Source organism: Arabidopsis thaliana, chromosome 2 (genome assembly GCF_000001735.4).
Source record: "Arabidopsis thaliana chromosome 2, partial sequence".
NCBI lineage: Eukaryota > Viridiplantae > Streptophyta > Magnoliopsida > Brassicales > Brassicaceae > Arabidopsis > Arabidopsis thaliana.
The window spans coordinates 715,881-731,560 of NC_003071.7; the positions used below are offsets into that span (position 1 = coordinate 715,881).

At 30.8% G+C, this 15,680-nt stretch overlaps 3 protein-coding genes and 2 long non-coding RNA genes across 5 annotated transcripts; 3 read left to right on the forward strand and 2 right to left on the reverse strand.

Moving 5' to 3' along the window:
• Positions 1-1,375: 1,375 nt before the first annotated feature.
• On the forward strand, positions 1,376-3,509 carry AT2G02620 (Cysteine/Histidine-rich C1 domain family protein). The gene has a single exon (NM_126317.5). It carries the CDS (start codon positions 1,806-1,808, stop codon positions 3,345-3,347), a length of 1,542 nt encoding a protein of 513 aa, NP_178365.2. The 5' UTR covers positions 1,376-1,805; the 3' UTR covers positions 3,348-3,509.
• A 197-nt stretch (positions 3,510-3,706) lies between these two features.
• AT2G04255 lies at positions 3,707-4,089 on the reverse strand. The gene has a single exon (NR_139996.1). It is a non-coding gene; the product is annotated as an other RNA (long non-coding RNA).
• Positions 4,090-7,684: 3,595 nt separating this feature from the next.
• AT2G02630 (Cysteine/Histidine-rich C1 domain family protein) lies at positions 7,685-9,740 on the forward strand. Its single transcript, NM_126318.2, has one exon. It carries the CDS (start codon positions 8,283-8,285, stop codon positions 9,603-9,605), a length of 1,323 nt encoding a protein of 440 aa, NP_178366.2. The 5' UTR covers positions 7,685-8,282; the 3' UTR covers positions 9,606-9,740.
• AT2G02635 (uncharacterized protein) lies at positions 9,196-15,298 on the reverse strand (the record flags this gene model as incomplete). Its single annotated transcript, NM_001335127.1, has 3 exons — positions 9,196-9,748; positions 15,074-15,156; positions 15,215-15,298. 3 exons carry the CDS (start codon positions 15,296-15,298, stop codon positions 9,736-9,738), a joined length of 180 nt encoding a protein of 59 aa, NP_001323692.1. The 3' UTR covers positions 9,196-9,735.
• AT2G04265 lies at positions 14,205-15,143 on the forward strand. Its single transcript, NR_139997.1, has one exon. It is a non-coding gene; the product is annotated as an other RNA (long non-coding RNA).
• Positions 15,299-15,680: the final 382 nt, after the last annotated feature.

The window sequence follows — 15,680 nt, forward strand, 5'->3', positions numbered from 1 at the left end:
TCACTTCATGAATACATATAACAACAATATCTGATATTCTGATAGAATTATGTATAATTATGTTACTTGTGTGGTTTAAAATTTGCTTAACTCGATTATAAATAAATCAATTCCTTGTTTTATGTACTTCAACGATATTGTGATAGGTTCATGATTAAAGTTTGGATTGACATCAACTGAATAAGATCTGAAAAATATTCATATGTAAAAATAAGAAGATGGCAAAAATTGAATATCATTTAAGTCAACAATTTTAGATTTTCTATCATTGCATATATCAATATTAGAAAAATGATCATGTCTTGGATGATTTGAAAATTGTCTAACTTGATTACAAATAAACTATTTCTGGTCTTATATATTCTCTTGATATAATAATCAACAACATTGTTATAAGCTCATGATTAAATATATAAAATTGATATAAACTAAACAAGATTTCAAGCGTATTCATATGAAAAAATAAAAAGAAAGCAAAAATTAAAATATCATTTAAGTCAATACTTTTAGATCTTCTCTCATTGCATATATCCATATAAGAGAAATAATCATGTATTAAATTATTTGGTAGGTCTAATGTTTCAAAGGTTTATTATTTGAAAAAATTTGAATGTTAATGTTATCAAAGACTCAAAATAAAATTACTAAACTAATAAGAGGTTAGGTAGCAAACATCTTCAATGCAAAACATTTTAGTCATTAAAATAGTGATTATTGATAATAAAAAATTAGTAAAATAAAAATAATATAATGTAAGTAGTGCTTAATTTATTAACATAATTTTTATTTTTTATTTTTATTTTGAAGAAATCAATTAAAATTAGTATTGATGATACATTTAATTTACTTATTAAATTTTATTAAATTTTAATTTAAAAAATATAAAATGACACATGTCATTTCTTGTGTAATGACGTGTCATTCATATGGAGAGAGTTGGTCAACTTTTATATATATGATTTTTCTATTATATATTACATTAAATACTTTTTGAAACAGAGTCAAAACTATTACAGTAAATATTATAAACTAACGTTAGTTGGATTTAATTATTTTTAATTTCAGCTTAGCTGTATTTTTTGTCAACCAACGTCAACGTGGTAACGTAGCTGTAATATATAACAAAAATGACTTCTACATTAATATAACTTAATTCGTAATAATAATGTGAAAATTAGCTAGCATTTAGCGCCCATAGTTTATTTGCTACTATATGAGTCATTAAACAATTACGACTAGATCATATCATTCTAAAATAATATCAAACAAATTGCAAACTGGAGTTGTTTAATCCTTGGGAAGCTAAAAGTGAAATCTTAACGAGGACAACACCTTTCAGTCTTTATATATACACATATGTAGGGGCAAGAAGGATAACAACATCCCAAAACCCTAAAAAATACTCTAATCGAGCAACCATGGACTTCTTCGGAGAATTTCAGAAGAGAGAAATCGAGGGGAAACCATATCTCGTATACTAAAACGTTATAAAGCCACAAATACAAACCCCAAACTCCTCTGATGAAAAAACCACCATCGATAATCCATTATCAATCCAAAATTTAAACTCCATAGCCATTGATTCCGGCGACAATCTCCCTCTTGCACCTCTTTTCATATGCCCTGATTTACGATATCGATTAACAGCGACTGTCGATAATATTACAGTCTCGGGTGAAGATGGGGGTATATTACTTGACCTCTTTTTCAAGCTCAAGACTTCCCCTCTCCATGGTGACAGTACGTCATATTATCATGTCGTACTCCCTCTGTTTTGGTGCAACAATAAAGAAGCTGATCCAGACATGGATTGCGGTTTTTGCGAAGGCGATAAGGTCGGTACATGCTATTATTACTGTGTCACGTGTGATGAAAGGTACCACAAAGAATGTGTTGAGTCTCCACTTGAGATCACTTATCCTTCCCACCCTCAACATTCTCTCCAAATTTACCTTTCTACAAAACCATTTGAGCATTGCATCTTGTGCTCAAGAAAGGCACATAATATTATTTATTATTGTGATGTCTGTGATATTTACATGCATGTGCTTTGTGCTCAGGCGACAATACCCTTTTTCATAGACCAACCAAAAAGGCATGATCATACACTCACCCTTTTCCCTAGACAAGCTTCCTTAACCTGCAATGTTTGTGGTTTAGTTAATAAACTTCATCTCACCTACGTCTGCTCCATATGCAATTTTGCAGCCCATAGTGATTGTATCCATATCCCACAAACCATAAGAATGTCTCGCCACGACCATCGTATCTCTTTCACTTCTTCTCTTCCATTAGGAATATGGTCTTGTGGAGTTTGCCGCAAAGAGATTGATGGTGATTATGGTGCATATATTTGCAATATTTGTAGCGGCTACGCTGTTCACACAAGATGTGCATTGCGACTCGATATATGGGATGGCATTGATCTCGAAGGAGTACCAGAAGAAGATGAAGAAGTTGAGCCATTCGAGAGGATATCAGATGGAATAATACTCCATTTTTCTCATGGTTGTCAATTGAAACTTACGACCTATGAAGTTAACGGCGAAGAAAAGTTTTGTCAAGCGTGTGTCCTTCCAATCAATGAGAAGAATTTGTATGTATGTGTGGAATGTGGCTTCATCCTACATGAAACATGTGCAGATGCTCCCCGCAAGAAGTTCCATCCATTGCATCCCCATCCACTTAAACAAAGAGTTGCTACAGCTGACCTTGAACGTGGATTCTCCTATCTTGCATGTAAGCGCCTAAGTAATAGTTTCAGATATGAGTGTGACAAAGAGGGTTGTGACTGCGTTCTTGATGTAGTATGTGCTTCGGTTTCTGAGCCGTTTGATTATCAAGGTCATCCACACCCCTTATTTCTAGCTTTAGACCCCAAAGAAAAGCCAATTTGCAACATTTGCAAGTCAACCAAGGTTCATAAACTATTGAACTGCATTGAAGTCGAGTGCAATTTTGTTATATGTTTTACGTGTGCCACCTTACCATACATGGTAAGGTATAAGCATGATGAACATTACCTCACATTTTGTCGTGGAGATGAGGCAGGTGGCTCAGACTGGTGTGAGTTATGCGAAGGAAAATTAGCAATTGGAGGAAAAGAAGGGTTCTATAAGTGCACTTATTGTTGTACCACGCTTCATATTAATTGCTTGCTTGGTCCAGATCCATATTTGAAGCCTGATCAAACTATCCCAACGGATCAAATTGAGGTGGTTTTACAACGCAACAATTCTGCATCTCGTCAAATTTGCAGCAAATGCAATATTCGTTGTCCGTATCCAACATTTGCAGTATACACAAAGGAAATGGTTTCTCATATTAGGTGTGCTCTAACATGTTAACAACCATTGAGAAATCCCTTTTATTTGAAATTTGAATTGTAACTAAGTGTATCTGCACTTTTTTAATATGTAATTTGTTTTTTTGCTTCTTGTTTGTTAAACCTTTTCATTGTTTACGTTCCTTTTAATTATATAAAACGTTTACTGTATATAAAATGTCGTAAAATACTTTTATAGAGGTGAAAAATATGGATTTTGTGGAGGGAATAACGAGATCATATAGAGACTGTAACTTCGAAAAGACATAATTTTTCCAAATTCGAAACACTTCATCTACATACTCAATTCATTAATATGATTAAGTTGACGTCAGATTATATCTTCAAATCAGTTCTCACTAGTTTTTGACATCTCTATCCGCATTCAAGTAATGACCAATTTCAAATACCCAAATTCACGTTCTCTTGAGAACACAAACTCTTGCTAACAAAACTGAAAGACTTTGTTCACATACATTGATTATACATATAGAAAAGATGTAGGTCCAAATCACTTCATACTCTTCTAGACTAACTTTCTCAGACGCATTCTTTCGGGCGTATATTAGCATGCCACCACCAACGACCTCCTAATCGCAACTCTAACCGCACCGACTACACTCAGTTGCCTCGTCTCTGGTCTTAGCTCTTTACATTCGGTATTTCTACAACTTGCTTCCACCTGAACATCCACAAAATATTATCTATGCCGGTTTGTGATGATCGAACGTTTCCAAAACATGAGTGAGCGTAGGAATAGGATACATCTTTAAGATGAATTTTTGTGATGATTTTTTCTGATGTTGCCTTTGTTTTTTGTTTTTTTTAGAAAAATATTAAATTTATTCAAAGAAAAAAATTTGTTTTACAATATATGCAGCCATTAGTCAACTTGGTTTAGAGTTTAGATCAAAAGGTAAAAGAGCTCAAAAGCAAAACTAGTGATTTGGCGTTTTGTTGTCTCTCGTTGCGAACCATATTCCTCCGACCACACATTGCTTCATATCCATACTTCACTTATCGCATTCACATTCGAGTAATAACCATTTTTTGTTGTGTGGCTTTTTAATGTTAAAGCCCATTTTCGTTTTCTTTTTTTCGTCGGATTACAAGTCAAATCAAGTTAATTAACCACAGTAAAAAAATCCGAACGTTGTAAAAATTCGACAACGGCCAGGAAAGTTAGTAAATTTAAATTATAAATCGTCACGTTACGTGATTAGAAAGCGCAACGACTAAATATATAACGACTACCAAATTCTCTACGTCTATATAATAAAACAGAACATGAATTATAATGTCCTATGGCACATTTTTTTATTAGAGACATTAATTATCCATGTGCAATAAGCAATAAACTGATCCATGTGCCTTATATTAGATTTTTAACAACGACTGATAAAGAAGTCAACTTAATCATCCAACCAAGGCCAGCCAAGTCGGTATCGCTACCACTACTTTTCATTATTTCTATATACTATAAAAAAAAATTAATCTGGTGGCGTCACGATTAATTGCAACATTTTTGTTTGACTTTTACATTTTCGATTAATCTGGTGGCGTCACGATTAAGGATTGGCCCCATTAGCTAGGTGGATACTAATTGCTTAGTTCATTCGAAGTCTACCATTTTCCAGTTTCCTTTATATATGTTATTGAACTAATTAAATTTAATTAAATATTCGAGCTTATGAATGAAATTCTTATGAGAAACGATTTTTTTTTAAACTAGAGATTAGAAACGTTTTGGAAACGTATACAAATATATATATATATATATATAACATTAACATAAAATTAGATTGAAGAAAAAATGGTTTAAACCATACAAATCTAAACTATCAATATTAAATAAGTTAACTAAAACTCTAAAGATAAAGATTAAAAGGTTTAAGTTCAAATATTTAATTTAGACCAACATTTTTATTCTTATTTTCATTACTTTCATCAAAGATAATTTAAATCTCTCTTCAAATCTGGTTTATCAAAAGAAATATCTTAAAACTGAGAGTCTTCCAAAATTAGTTATATGTATTAATAATTTTAAGATTTCTATTTTTTTTGTTTTTGTAATCCGAAAATTAATTAGGGCTCAAACGAGCCAAACCTGAGAAATGTTGTTTACAAATTTAATATAAAGCGGTTGGGTACGAACTCATATTTCCAGTTTTAGTTATTAAATTTTTTAAGTCAATAAAAAATATTTGTCGTATGTCTATTTTAGAAATATAAGTTTCTATTTTGGAAACTTGAGTTTCTATCGTGTTTCCAAAAATAAATTTTTAAAAAATATGTTTTCGTGACGATTTTCGTATTTCCGAAAAGTTTCTGTTTCCGAAATGTTTCGAAATATAAAACAGATCTAAGAGCGAATTTTCATGCAACCTAGATATACACTGCCCTTTTAATTTGCTAAGTTGTAAATTTCCTCAACCGATATATGGAACAAAATTAAAATTAGATTTCTGTTATTTTAGGTATAATCTCCGGGTATACGTGATGAGTTAGTACTTTTACGCAGTAGTGATATACAACAAAGATCTCTGATACCGAACGTGAAAAGTAAAAGTCCTTTTACATCATCGTTTTATATCTTGAATTAATATAACACACAATGACTATTTTTTTTTTAGAAACACAAAAAGACTGTTGAGAAAATTAAATAACTAAAGTCTATCAACCATCTTAGCTGTACTTAATCGTATATATGAAAGTTGGCCAACTCTCTTCATATGGATGACACATCATCACACAAGAAAATGACATGTGTCCTTTAACATTAATTAAATTAAAAATCAGCAAAATTAATTGAGAGAAAATCAAAAGTTTCATATTCTGTTAAATCGTCCATTAATTCATTTCTTTAACTATTTTTTCAAAATAAAAATAAAATTATAAAATTATTTATTTAAATAAATCAATTACTACTTTTATTTTACTTTTATTATTTCTATTTTTTTTTAAATTAATGGTCAATGGTCATCACTCTATAATGACTAAATAGTTATTTGTGTTGTAGTTTAGTTGTTTGCTACCTTATATTAGTTTAGTTATTTTACCTTGATTTTTTTATTTTTACGTTATGGTTCATATCTTATCATATGAAATTCTGTCTTTTCATTTTTGTATCTTTAGGTAAGTTCGTAACATTGACATTCAACATTTTCAAGTAATAGACTTTTGAGACTTTTGGTAAGTTTATAAATTCACCTTAGTTGTATATCAGGCTACTATAGTTAATTAATTATGTACCACATTAAGATGATTAGTTTGTTTCCGTCTTTATTGTACATTGTGATTTGTGAAGATAGCATTTAATCATTTAGTTAGCTAGCTAACCCATAAGTTATTTATTTGCCACTGAAGCTATATGCCCCAATTAACAATCACGATTAGATCATTTCATAAAATTATTACAGAACATGAATTATATATAATGTCCTATGACACATATTTTATTTATTAAAGAACTTAATCATCTATGTGTAACACTACCTTTCATTGTTTCAAGTAAAACTTTTGGTGTATATTTTCGTTTTTCTTTGGCAATGTTAATTGAAACATTTGCGATTAATCGGGTGGCGTCACGAAATCCGATTGTGAACCGGGTAATAGCCGGATAAGACGTTAATTTGGTGACGCTATCACACGTAAAAAGCCAACAAACAGTCGAATTTTAACCGGTCCAACTAGTTCTACTTGATTAGATCATTTGAAGTCCACCTTTTGCAAGATTTTCTTCGTGTAATTTACTTATCTTTAAATCGAACATATATATATATATATATATATTATATATTTTTGAGTACTAATATATTGCCTTTATAATTTGATAAATATACTTGTATGTAATTAAATCTTCCTCCTCACTATATAAATTCATGACTTTTAAAACTGTTTCTGTTTATATATATATATATACTAGGATTTAACCCGTGGTATACCACGGGACAAATATTTTATTTATATATAATAATATTAAATTTTACGGTTTTAAATTTAGTATTAAAATTATATAATTTTATATTAATATTGTAAATAAAAAAATTGGTGATGATAAAATAATAAATAAGGATTTAACTCGTGTTATATCAATCAAATCCGTCCCGCTATACAACTCGTCTCATGATAGTTTTAATATTTTTTTATAAGGATAAATATTAATAAATTGTAGGTATGTAACCTAGCTGTAGGTATGTAAAGAGTTAGTTTAATGAATTTGTACGTTAAGATTAGACTATTTATTAAAGAAATTTAAAAACACAAATTGCAAAGAAAGCTGGAAAAATTAAAACGTCATCTCTGTGAACGTGTATATATCGGAAAGAAGGAGAAGACCAGTATCAATCCTAAACCAACCAAAAAAAAACACCAAAATCTCCGATTGAGCAGTCATGGACTTATTCGGAGAATTTCATAAGGTGGAAATCAATGGGAAACTATTTCTCGTATACCACAACGTTATAAAACCATTACCAAACATAAACAATCCATTGATTCCGTCTACGATCTCCCTCCTCAGCCTCTTTTCTTATGCCCTCAACTCCGAACCGAAATATTATCAATTGATATCGATAATGCGAGGGTTGGTGAGAGGGTATCTAAACAAATTCTTTTCAAGCACAATACTTCCCCTCTCTTTGATGACACTAGTGACGGTCATCATGTACTCCCTCTGTTTTGGTGCAACAACAAAGAAGTCGATCCAGAAGCAGTAGACGGCGATGAGTGCTATTCTTGCTCTTTCCAATCCATCGGTACAGACTATTATTTCTGTGACAAGTGTGATAAAAGGTTCCATAAAGAATGCGTCGAGTGTCCACTTGAGATTAGTTATCCTACCCACACCAAACATTCTCTCCAACTCTTCTATTCTAAATATAGATCTGACCTCTGCATCTACTGTAGAGAAAGAGCAACCTATCTGATTTATTTTTGTGCTCTTTGCGATAGTTATATGCATGTCTTTTGTGCTCAGATGAAAATACCTTTTTTTATAGACCAACCAAAAAGACATGACCATACCCTCACCCTTTTTCCTAGACAAGCTTCCTTAACCTGCAATATTTGTGGTTTGGTAAATAAACTTCATCTCACCTACATTTGCCCTATATGCGATTTCGTAGCCCATAGTGATTGTATCTATATCCCACAAACCATAAGAATATCTCGTCACCACCATCGTGTGTCTTTTATTTCTTCCCTTCCTTTTGAAGAAAAGTCTTGCGGAGTTTGTCGTCAAATGCTTGACAGTGATTATGGTGCATATATTTGCAAAGGGTGTAGTGGCTTTGTCGCTCACATAAGATGTGCACTACGTAGTGATATATGGGATGGAAAAGAACTTGAAGGAGTACCAGAAGAAGTAGAAGAAGATGACGTTGAATCCTTCAAGAGGATAGCTGATGGAGTAATACTCCATTTTTCTCATCGCCATCATCTGTATTTTGAGATAAGTGGAGTTTACAATGGAAACAAGTTTTGTCAAGCTTGTGCCCTTCCAGTCAATGAAGGGAATTTGTATGTATGTGTGGGATGTGATTTCATCCTACACGAAACATGTGCAGATGCTCCACGTAGAAAGGTCCATCCATTACATCCCCATCCCCTTAAACTAATTTTTTATGAAGACAATTGCTTCCACTGCAAAGCTTGTTGGCGTACGAGTACTGCTTTTGGATATAGGTGTATCAACCACAATTGCAAGTACATGATAGATATAGTGTGTGCCTCGACTGCTGAGCCGTTTGATTATCAAGGCCATCGACATCCCTTATTCTTATCGTTAGACCCAAAAGAGAAGCCAATGTGCCACATTTGCAGGTCAACAAAAGATAAGAAGGTACTTAACTGCATTGAATGTGACTTTATTGTATGTTTCGAATGCGCCACCTTACCATACATGATAAGGTATAAGCATGATGAACATTACCTCACATTTTGTCATGGAGATGAGGCAAGTGACTCAGATTGGTGTGAATTATGTGAGGGAAAGTTAGCAATTGGAGGAAAAGAAGGATTCTATGAGTGCAAAGATTGTTGTACGACACTTCATATTAATTGCTTACTTGGCCCAGATCCATATCTTATGGTTGGTCAAAGGCTCCCAGTTCCTAACGGTGAGATTTTTTTTCGACACAACAATTATACTACTCGGCCTTTTTGCTCGATATGCAATATTCGTTGTCCGTATCCAACATTTGTTTCATACATAAAGGATATGTTTATATCTTATATTCTATGTTCTAGTAAGCACTTGAAGACGAGATACCATCATTGAGTTATCCCTTTTCTTTTAAAATTTTAGTTGTCTTTTTACTTTTATTTTGGATGTACACCTGCAACCCTTTATGTAATATATTGTATTTTTGGTTGGATCTTTTTGTTAACCCTGTTTATGTGTGTTTGGTTTAACAATATATACTTAAAATTTTAACTTATGCTTTAAAACTTCATCTGATTCTTTAAGACTAAATCATTGAATTTTATTAAAATACAGTGAAATTCTTCTATAGGTGAAAAATATAGAACTAGAAAGTAAAAGGTCGAGATTATTATATCTAGGTGTACCTCCAACGCTTTTTCTAATATGTATTGTTGGTTCTTTTTGCCAACCTCGTTTGTCTGTGTTTGATGTAATATCTATTATACATTACTAGGCCGAAACCCGCGCCAAGCCGCGAGTTTTTTTTTTAATGTAATTTTGTTAAGTTGTATGTAGGTATTGAATGTCATTTGTCATAATATATGTAGAATAAAAAGATTCATTTGAAAGTGATTGTGAACACAATGCATTTGTTGAATTTTTTTAGTAATATAGCCTTTATAAGTTTTAGAAGCTAATTTTTTGCTTTACGAACATCTATTTAGAAGAGTCATTAAAAAAACAAAAGTAAAAAGAGTTAAAAATCACCATGTGCTAATTCTGATGAGGTTAAAGTCATTTTCGATTCTTAAGAATATGTTATACGGAGTTATCATCTTTGATTTTAATGTTTTTCATATGTTGAAGAACAAAAATGACATCTTAGTTATAACCATTTTTTGCTTGTTTCGTATTACATCAACAATGTCATTTGTAACATTTTTCAGCGTAAGCTTCTTTTCCAAAACTTCCATATATGTTGGTGATTTATCTTAAACGCTAGTTTTTTTCTCTATTAAAACCATAGCATCAAACCAAACTGAAGAATGATAAGATACTAACTAAGTATTATAATAATATTATTAATCCGGAAGATACAAAATTGAAAATATTTTTTTTAGTTTGTCATCTTCTTCTTTTTTATAATTTGCATATTATTTGGTGATTTGTTTTATGAACCAAATGAATATTTGAGTAGAAAATTTAATTAGTTTCAATAATTAGGAAGGATTTTATTTTATTATTAGTTATATTTAAATTTCACATTTTATCATAATAATATAATATTTTGGTATTTTTATACTTTGTATAATTATATATTATTATTTTTTGTTATTTTTCATTTCACCGTAATATCACCCATTGGTTAACCAGTTATAAAATCTTGGAAACGCTCCAATTTTTAACCATTAAATCAGTGGTTCAAAATATTTCATAACGATTGAAACCGCAACCGTCCGCTTCCGCAAACTCTTTTATTCATAACCGCAAACGCTATGTTTAAATCAGCGAGGCCTTTAATCATTATTACCCTCTCATAATATCATACTACTATCACCATCATCATCATCATATAAATATATCATAGTCATAATAGCTATCATCATGATAATAACATTTTCATAAAGTCGTAATTTTTCCGTTAAAAACATAAACTCTTAATTTTTGTCCCAAAAAGTAAACCTGTAATTTTCCCGCCAAAACACGTAAATCCGTAATTTTCCTGCCAAAAAAGTAAACCCATAATTTTCCCGCAAAAAAAACGTAAACCCGTAATTTTTACGCAAAAAACGTAAGCCCGTAATTTTTCCGCAAAAAAGTACACCCGTAATTTTTCTACTATAAATGTAATTCCGTTAACCAGTCATAAAGCTCCCGCAAATGCACCAATTTTTAACTGCTAAACAAGTCGTTCAAATTTATAACGCTTAAAACCGCAACCCTCTGATTCCGTAAACTCTCGCAATCACAACCGTAACCGCTGCGTTTCAACCAGTCAGGCCCTTAGATAAGTTTTCTTAGTCATGGGCATTCGGTTATCTGTTCAGTTTCGGTAAGTACTCATTCGGTTATTTATTCCTTCGGTTATAAAGTTTAGTATCATTCAGTTATTTTGAAATTTTTGTTCGGTTCCGGTTCTTTCAGTTTTGAAATTTATTATACATTCGGTTATTTTTCTTTGAATATTCTCGGAAATTACTATTATCTATATATTTTTAATTATTTATTCTAGAAATAACTAATATTTTTGAAAGTATAATTATATTTTGGATATTTTCGGTTACCCAAAATATTTCGGTTTGTATCCATTTGGGTTCGGTTCTTTCGGTTATAGAATTTAATATCTATTCGGTTATTTTCATATTTTCGGTCCGATTTGGTTTGAGTTTTTTTTTTTTGCATTGATTTTGGTTCAGTACATTAGGTTCGGTTTATTTGTCTAAGCCTAAGTCTTTTAGATTAGGAAGTTTAGGCCCATATTTTTATATAGATTTTAGTTTTGAAAGTAGTTTAGTTGGGTTAGACCCATGTGTAATTTTAATTTTGTTAAGTTGATGAGATGACATGAAAAAATAGTATGTTTTTATTGGTTGAAGTAAATGAGCTGTATTAATCAAAATATTCTAATTGGTTGTTGATTTTGCAGAGATGTCAAGCTGAGGTTCACTTAAAAAGCTGATGTGTTTGCACATGAGAGACTTTTAACACTTTTAAAGTGTTGATTATGTATTTAAAGCATTAACTTTTATATTAAAAAATCCATCTTATTTAATAGACTAAATTTTTAAATGCTGATAAGAGATGTGTGAAATTTCTCTATAGGTGAAAATTATTGAACTTGTAAAGTGAAAACCAGAGATTATATAGTACGATGTAACAGAAAAAGCCACTCTTCTGTTAGAGCTTTTTAGTCCTATTCCTAATAAAAGACTTGGATTTTTCAAAAGGATATTTTCATCTAAACACAATTACACCACGATTGCATCTACAAAATCACAATTTTAATAGATGCATATGTCATAAAATCGCTTAATACAAAACCAATTCAAGCTGACATTGGAAATCCCTCTGATCCATATATAAGGAAGGGAGAGAAAGATGAGGTCTAAAGAGAGGATATATTGTTTCGTTAGTTCTTGGTTGAATTAACATGTTTATATTTTGTAACTTTTTAAATTCTTTCTAATACCACCTTTAAAAGTGTTATTGTTTTTTTTTTTTTGGCAAAGCAAAGTATTATTGTTTTGTTTTTGTTTTTGTTTTTGTTTTTGTGCTAAAAAGATATTCAAAGTCTCTCCAAATTGGTTTTCAATATTGTTTTGAAAAGGATTTGTTAAGTTTCCTGGTCAAAACTTTATTGCTTACGAAAATATATTGTTAAAAATGTGGCAATTGAGTGAAATATCGATCAAACGTAGCGTTTTTATATGCTGTAGTTGGGCTGTGAGATTCAGTCGAAATTGATACAGTCGCATATGATAGATGTCGCATATGATAGATTAATTGATAGTTCGAATGTTTTATTGGTTAATCTAAACTGATGTGAACTCTAAAGCACTCTATAAACTATACAAAACGTTTTTTTTTTTGTCTTTTTTTTTTGTGTTTTCTAATTTCTATGCCTTTGATTGATATATGAATAGGAAGATATTAGCTCTGATTGGTAATACATATAATGACATAATGACGTTTTCTAAGGCGATTATGCAAGAAATTTGTCAATCAAGAAAATCTGCTTAACTGCATTAGAAAACACAAAAACCCATGATTTTTATTTTCACCTAAAATTACAAGTACAAATTTATTATGCAAAAAAGGTATATAGTTGTTTATTTGCATAATGATTATTATTATTATATACATACTAAATATTAGGAAATGTAAAATAAAAAATATCATTGTTTACACAAAAATTATATCGTTAATAATACAAAAAAATATTTTTCACAACTTTTTAATAAACTCTAATAATCTTACAGTTTTTAGTATTGAGAATTACTCAAAATTTAACAAATTTTTTAAAATCTTTATTTTGTTTATTTAGTATAAATAAATACAAATATATCTATATCTATGTATATATTGTTAATATAATATTTATTTTGTTATTCTGTAAAATATATCCAATCAACCTATTTTAATAATAATTTCATTCTATGGTTTTTTATTGCGTAAGTTTTCATTCTACGAATTTTTATCTGCAACTTATGTTATTATGATATTATGCAATGTTATCGATCGGAATCATGTAAATAATAATAAAAACGACTGTTGAGACTTTGTAAAAAAAAAGACCATTGAGATATTTAGTGGCCGATATATAAAGATTTTTTTTAAAATGGAGTACATTAAATATATCAACAACCAAAGCTGTATTTTTATTATTTTAATTGGGCTTATTTGTTTTCGTCAACCATCTTAGCTGCATCTTGTATACAGAATAAAAAACAATGACTCTCTACATTGATGTAATATATTTAATTTTTGCTTAACGTTATCGTAATAATAATATGAAAATAGAATTTAGCCCATAGTTTATTTGCCACTAACACTTAAGGACTCAATAAACAATTACGACTAGATCACATCATTATGAATTAAATCCATTAATTATTTACACAAATTGCAGATGAGAGTTATTTAACTAAAAGCCTTATTGGGAAGCTGAAAAATTAAAACGAAGAGTGCACATTTCAGTCTGTATGTGTATGTTTATATATACACATATGTAGGGTCCCATACCCATCTCTGTAACGTTTATTGTGAAACTCACTGCACTAATTAAATGGACATGTTTGAGAGATTGTATAAGCAACTTAGCTAAAACGCAAATCCACATATCCTCAAAATAAACTTGTTCAGTAAAAGCTTCAATCAAATCACCAAAACTCATCCTCAGAGCAATCTCTATATATGTTCCATCTCAAACAAATCACAGAACTCCTTCTTTTTATTTTACCAAATTTATATATAAATTTGTGGGATCATTGGTTTCTTAAAACCCCTTACCAAGAAAAGATGACTGAAATAAGTGTTGAAAGCACTCACAAAAGTTAGTTCACTCGTTTAAGAATTTAGAAGATTACATTTCTTACTAATAAAAGAAGTTCATTGAGGCTTCTCAGGCTAGCCACATCAGCTTTCTAATCTTTTCCATTAAGCTGCCACATCAGCCTAATTTTGCTCGCAATGTTTCTAAACCCAGCCACATTAGCCTAATTTATTACTAATAATCAAGGCTTTGGGCCTCTTAATAATGTAATCAACGTTTTGGTTTCCCTCTTAGATAATATACATCTCATACCTCTCTAAGGGTTTTACGTTCCAATTCATCTCCCCCAAATCGACTCTCTAATAGTCGCCTCTCCTTCAAAAATACGATCACCTTCCCGTTCATCGTTCACTTCATCCTAATATTTCTAAACTCTGCATTTAATAATGATAGACTGACAAAGGTGAGACAAATTGTTCTTTACGTCTTATTATTAAATCGAGATATATAGCATGACTCATGTTATCTCTGTATAAGGCCTTTTAACAAAAAAAAAAATGTGATTTCTGTATATGCATGAAATATGGCCACAACTCTCTAACTTCTTCACTTAAGGTATATGTCTTCTTTTCGCCCGTCTAAATATTTCTGTGGTTCATGGTTGGGAATTGACGTTGCAATCATAATATGTTCCTTCATGTTATATGAATATATTATGACTTGCAGGCTTACAATGGAAACCAGAGACTACCTTGGCAGCAGTTTGGAGGAGGTAAACTCTAGAAGGTTGTCTCGACATGTGCACGTTTTGGTTTTCATCTATTGATTCTCCCATGTGTTATACTTAGGTGTTATCAATTCTAGATTCTCATTATAGTAGAAACAGAGTAAAATTTAGGTTTCTGAGGTCTTAAACTTGGTGAATGCATGATATGTGATGGTCAAGGATTTCACTATGTAAGTGAACAAAGTAAATTAATTGTCATTAAAGGTCTTTTTTATATGTTTAACTTTTGACGAGATGCATCTATTATATGGATCATATTCATATTTCTCCTGCAAATCTTCAAAAATGATAAATGTTGTTTCTTAAAGCACAAAAAGATTATATATGAATATATATCAGAAGAGGAGGGTTCCGTTTGGTTATATATATGCACTTCCAAGCATGTTGTGACCAATAATATACTGTGGTTTAAGGGAGATCTTACATATGG

Excerpts from the sequence above, each read along its gene's own strand:
- AT2G02630 (NM_126318.2), top strand. The coding sequence starts at position 8,283 with ATGCATGTCTTTTGTGCTCAGATGAAAATACCTTTTTTTATAGACCAA.
- AT2G02620 (NM_126317.5), top strand. The coding sequence starts at position 1,806 with ATGGATTGCGGTTTTTGCGAAGGCGATAAGGTCGGTACATGCTATTAT.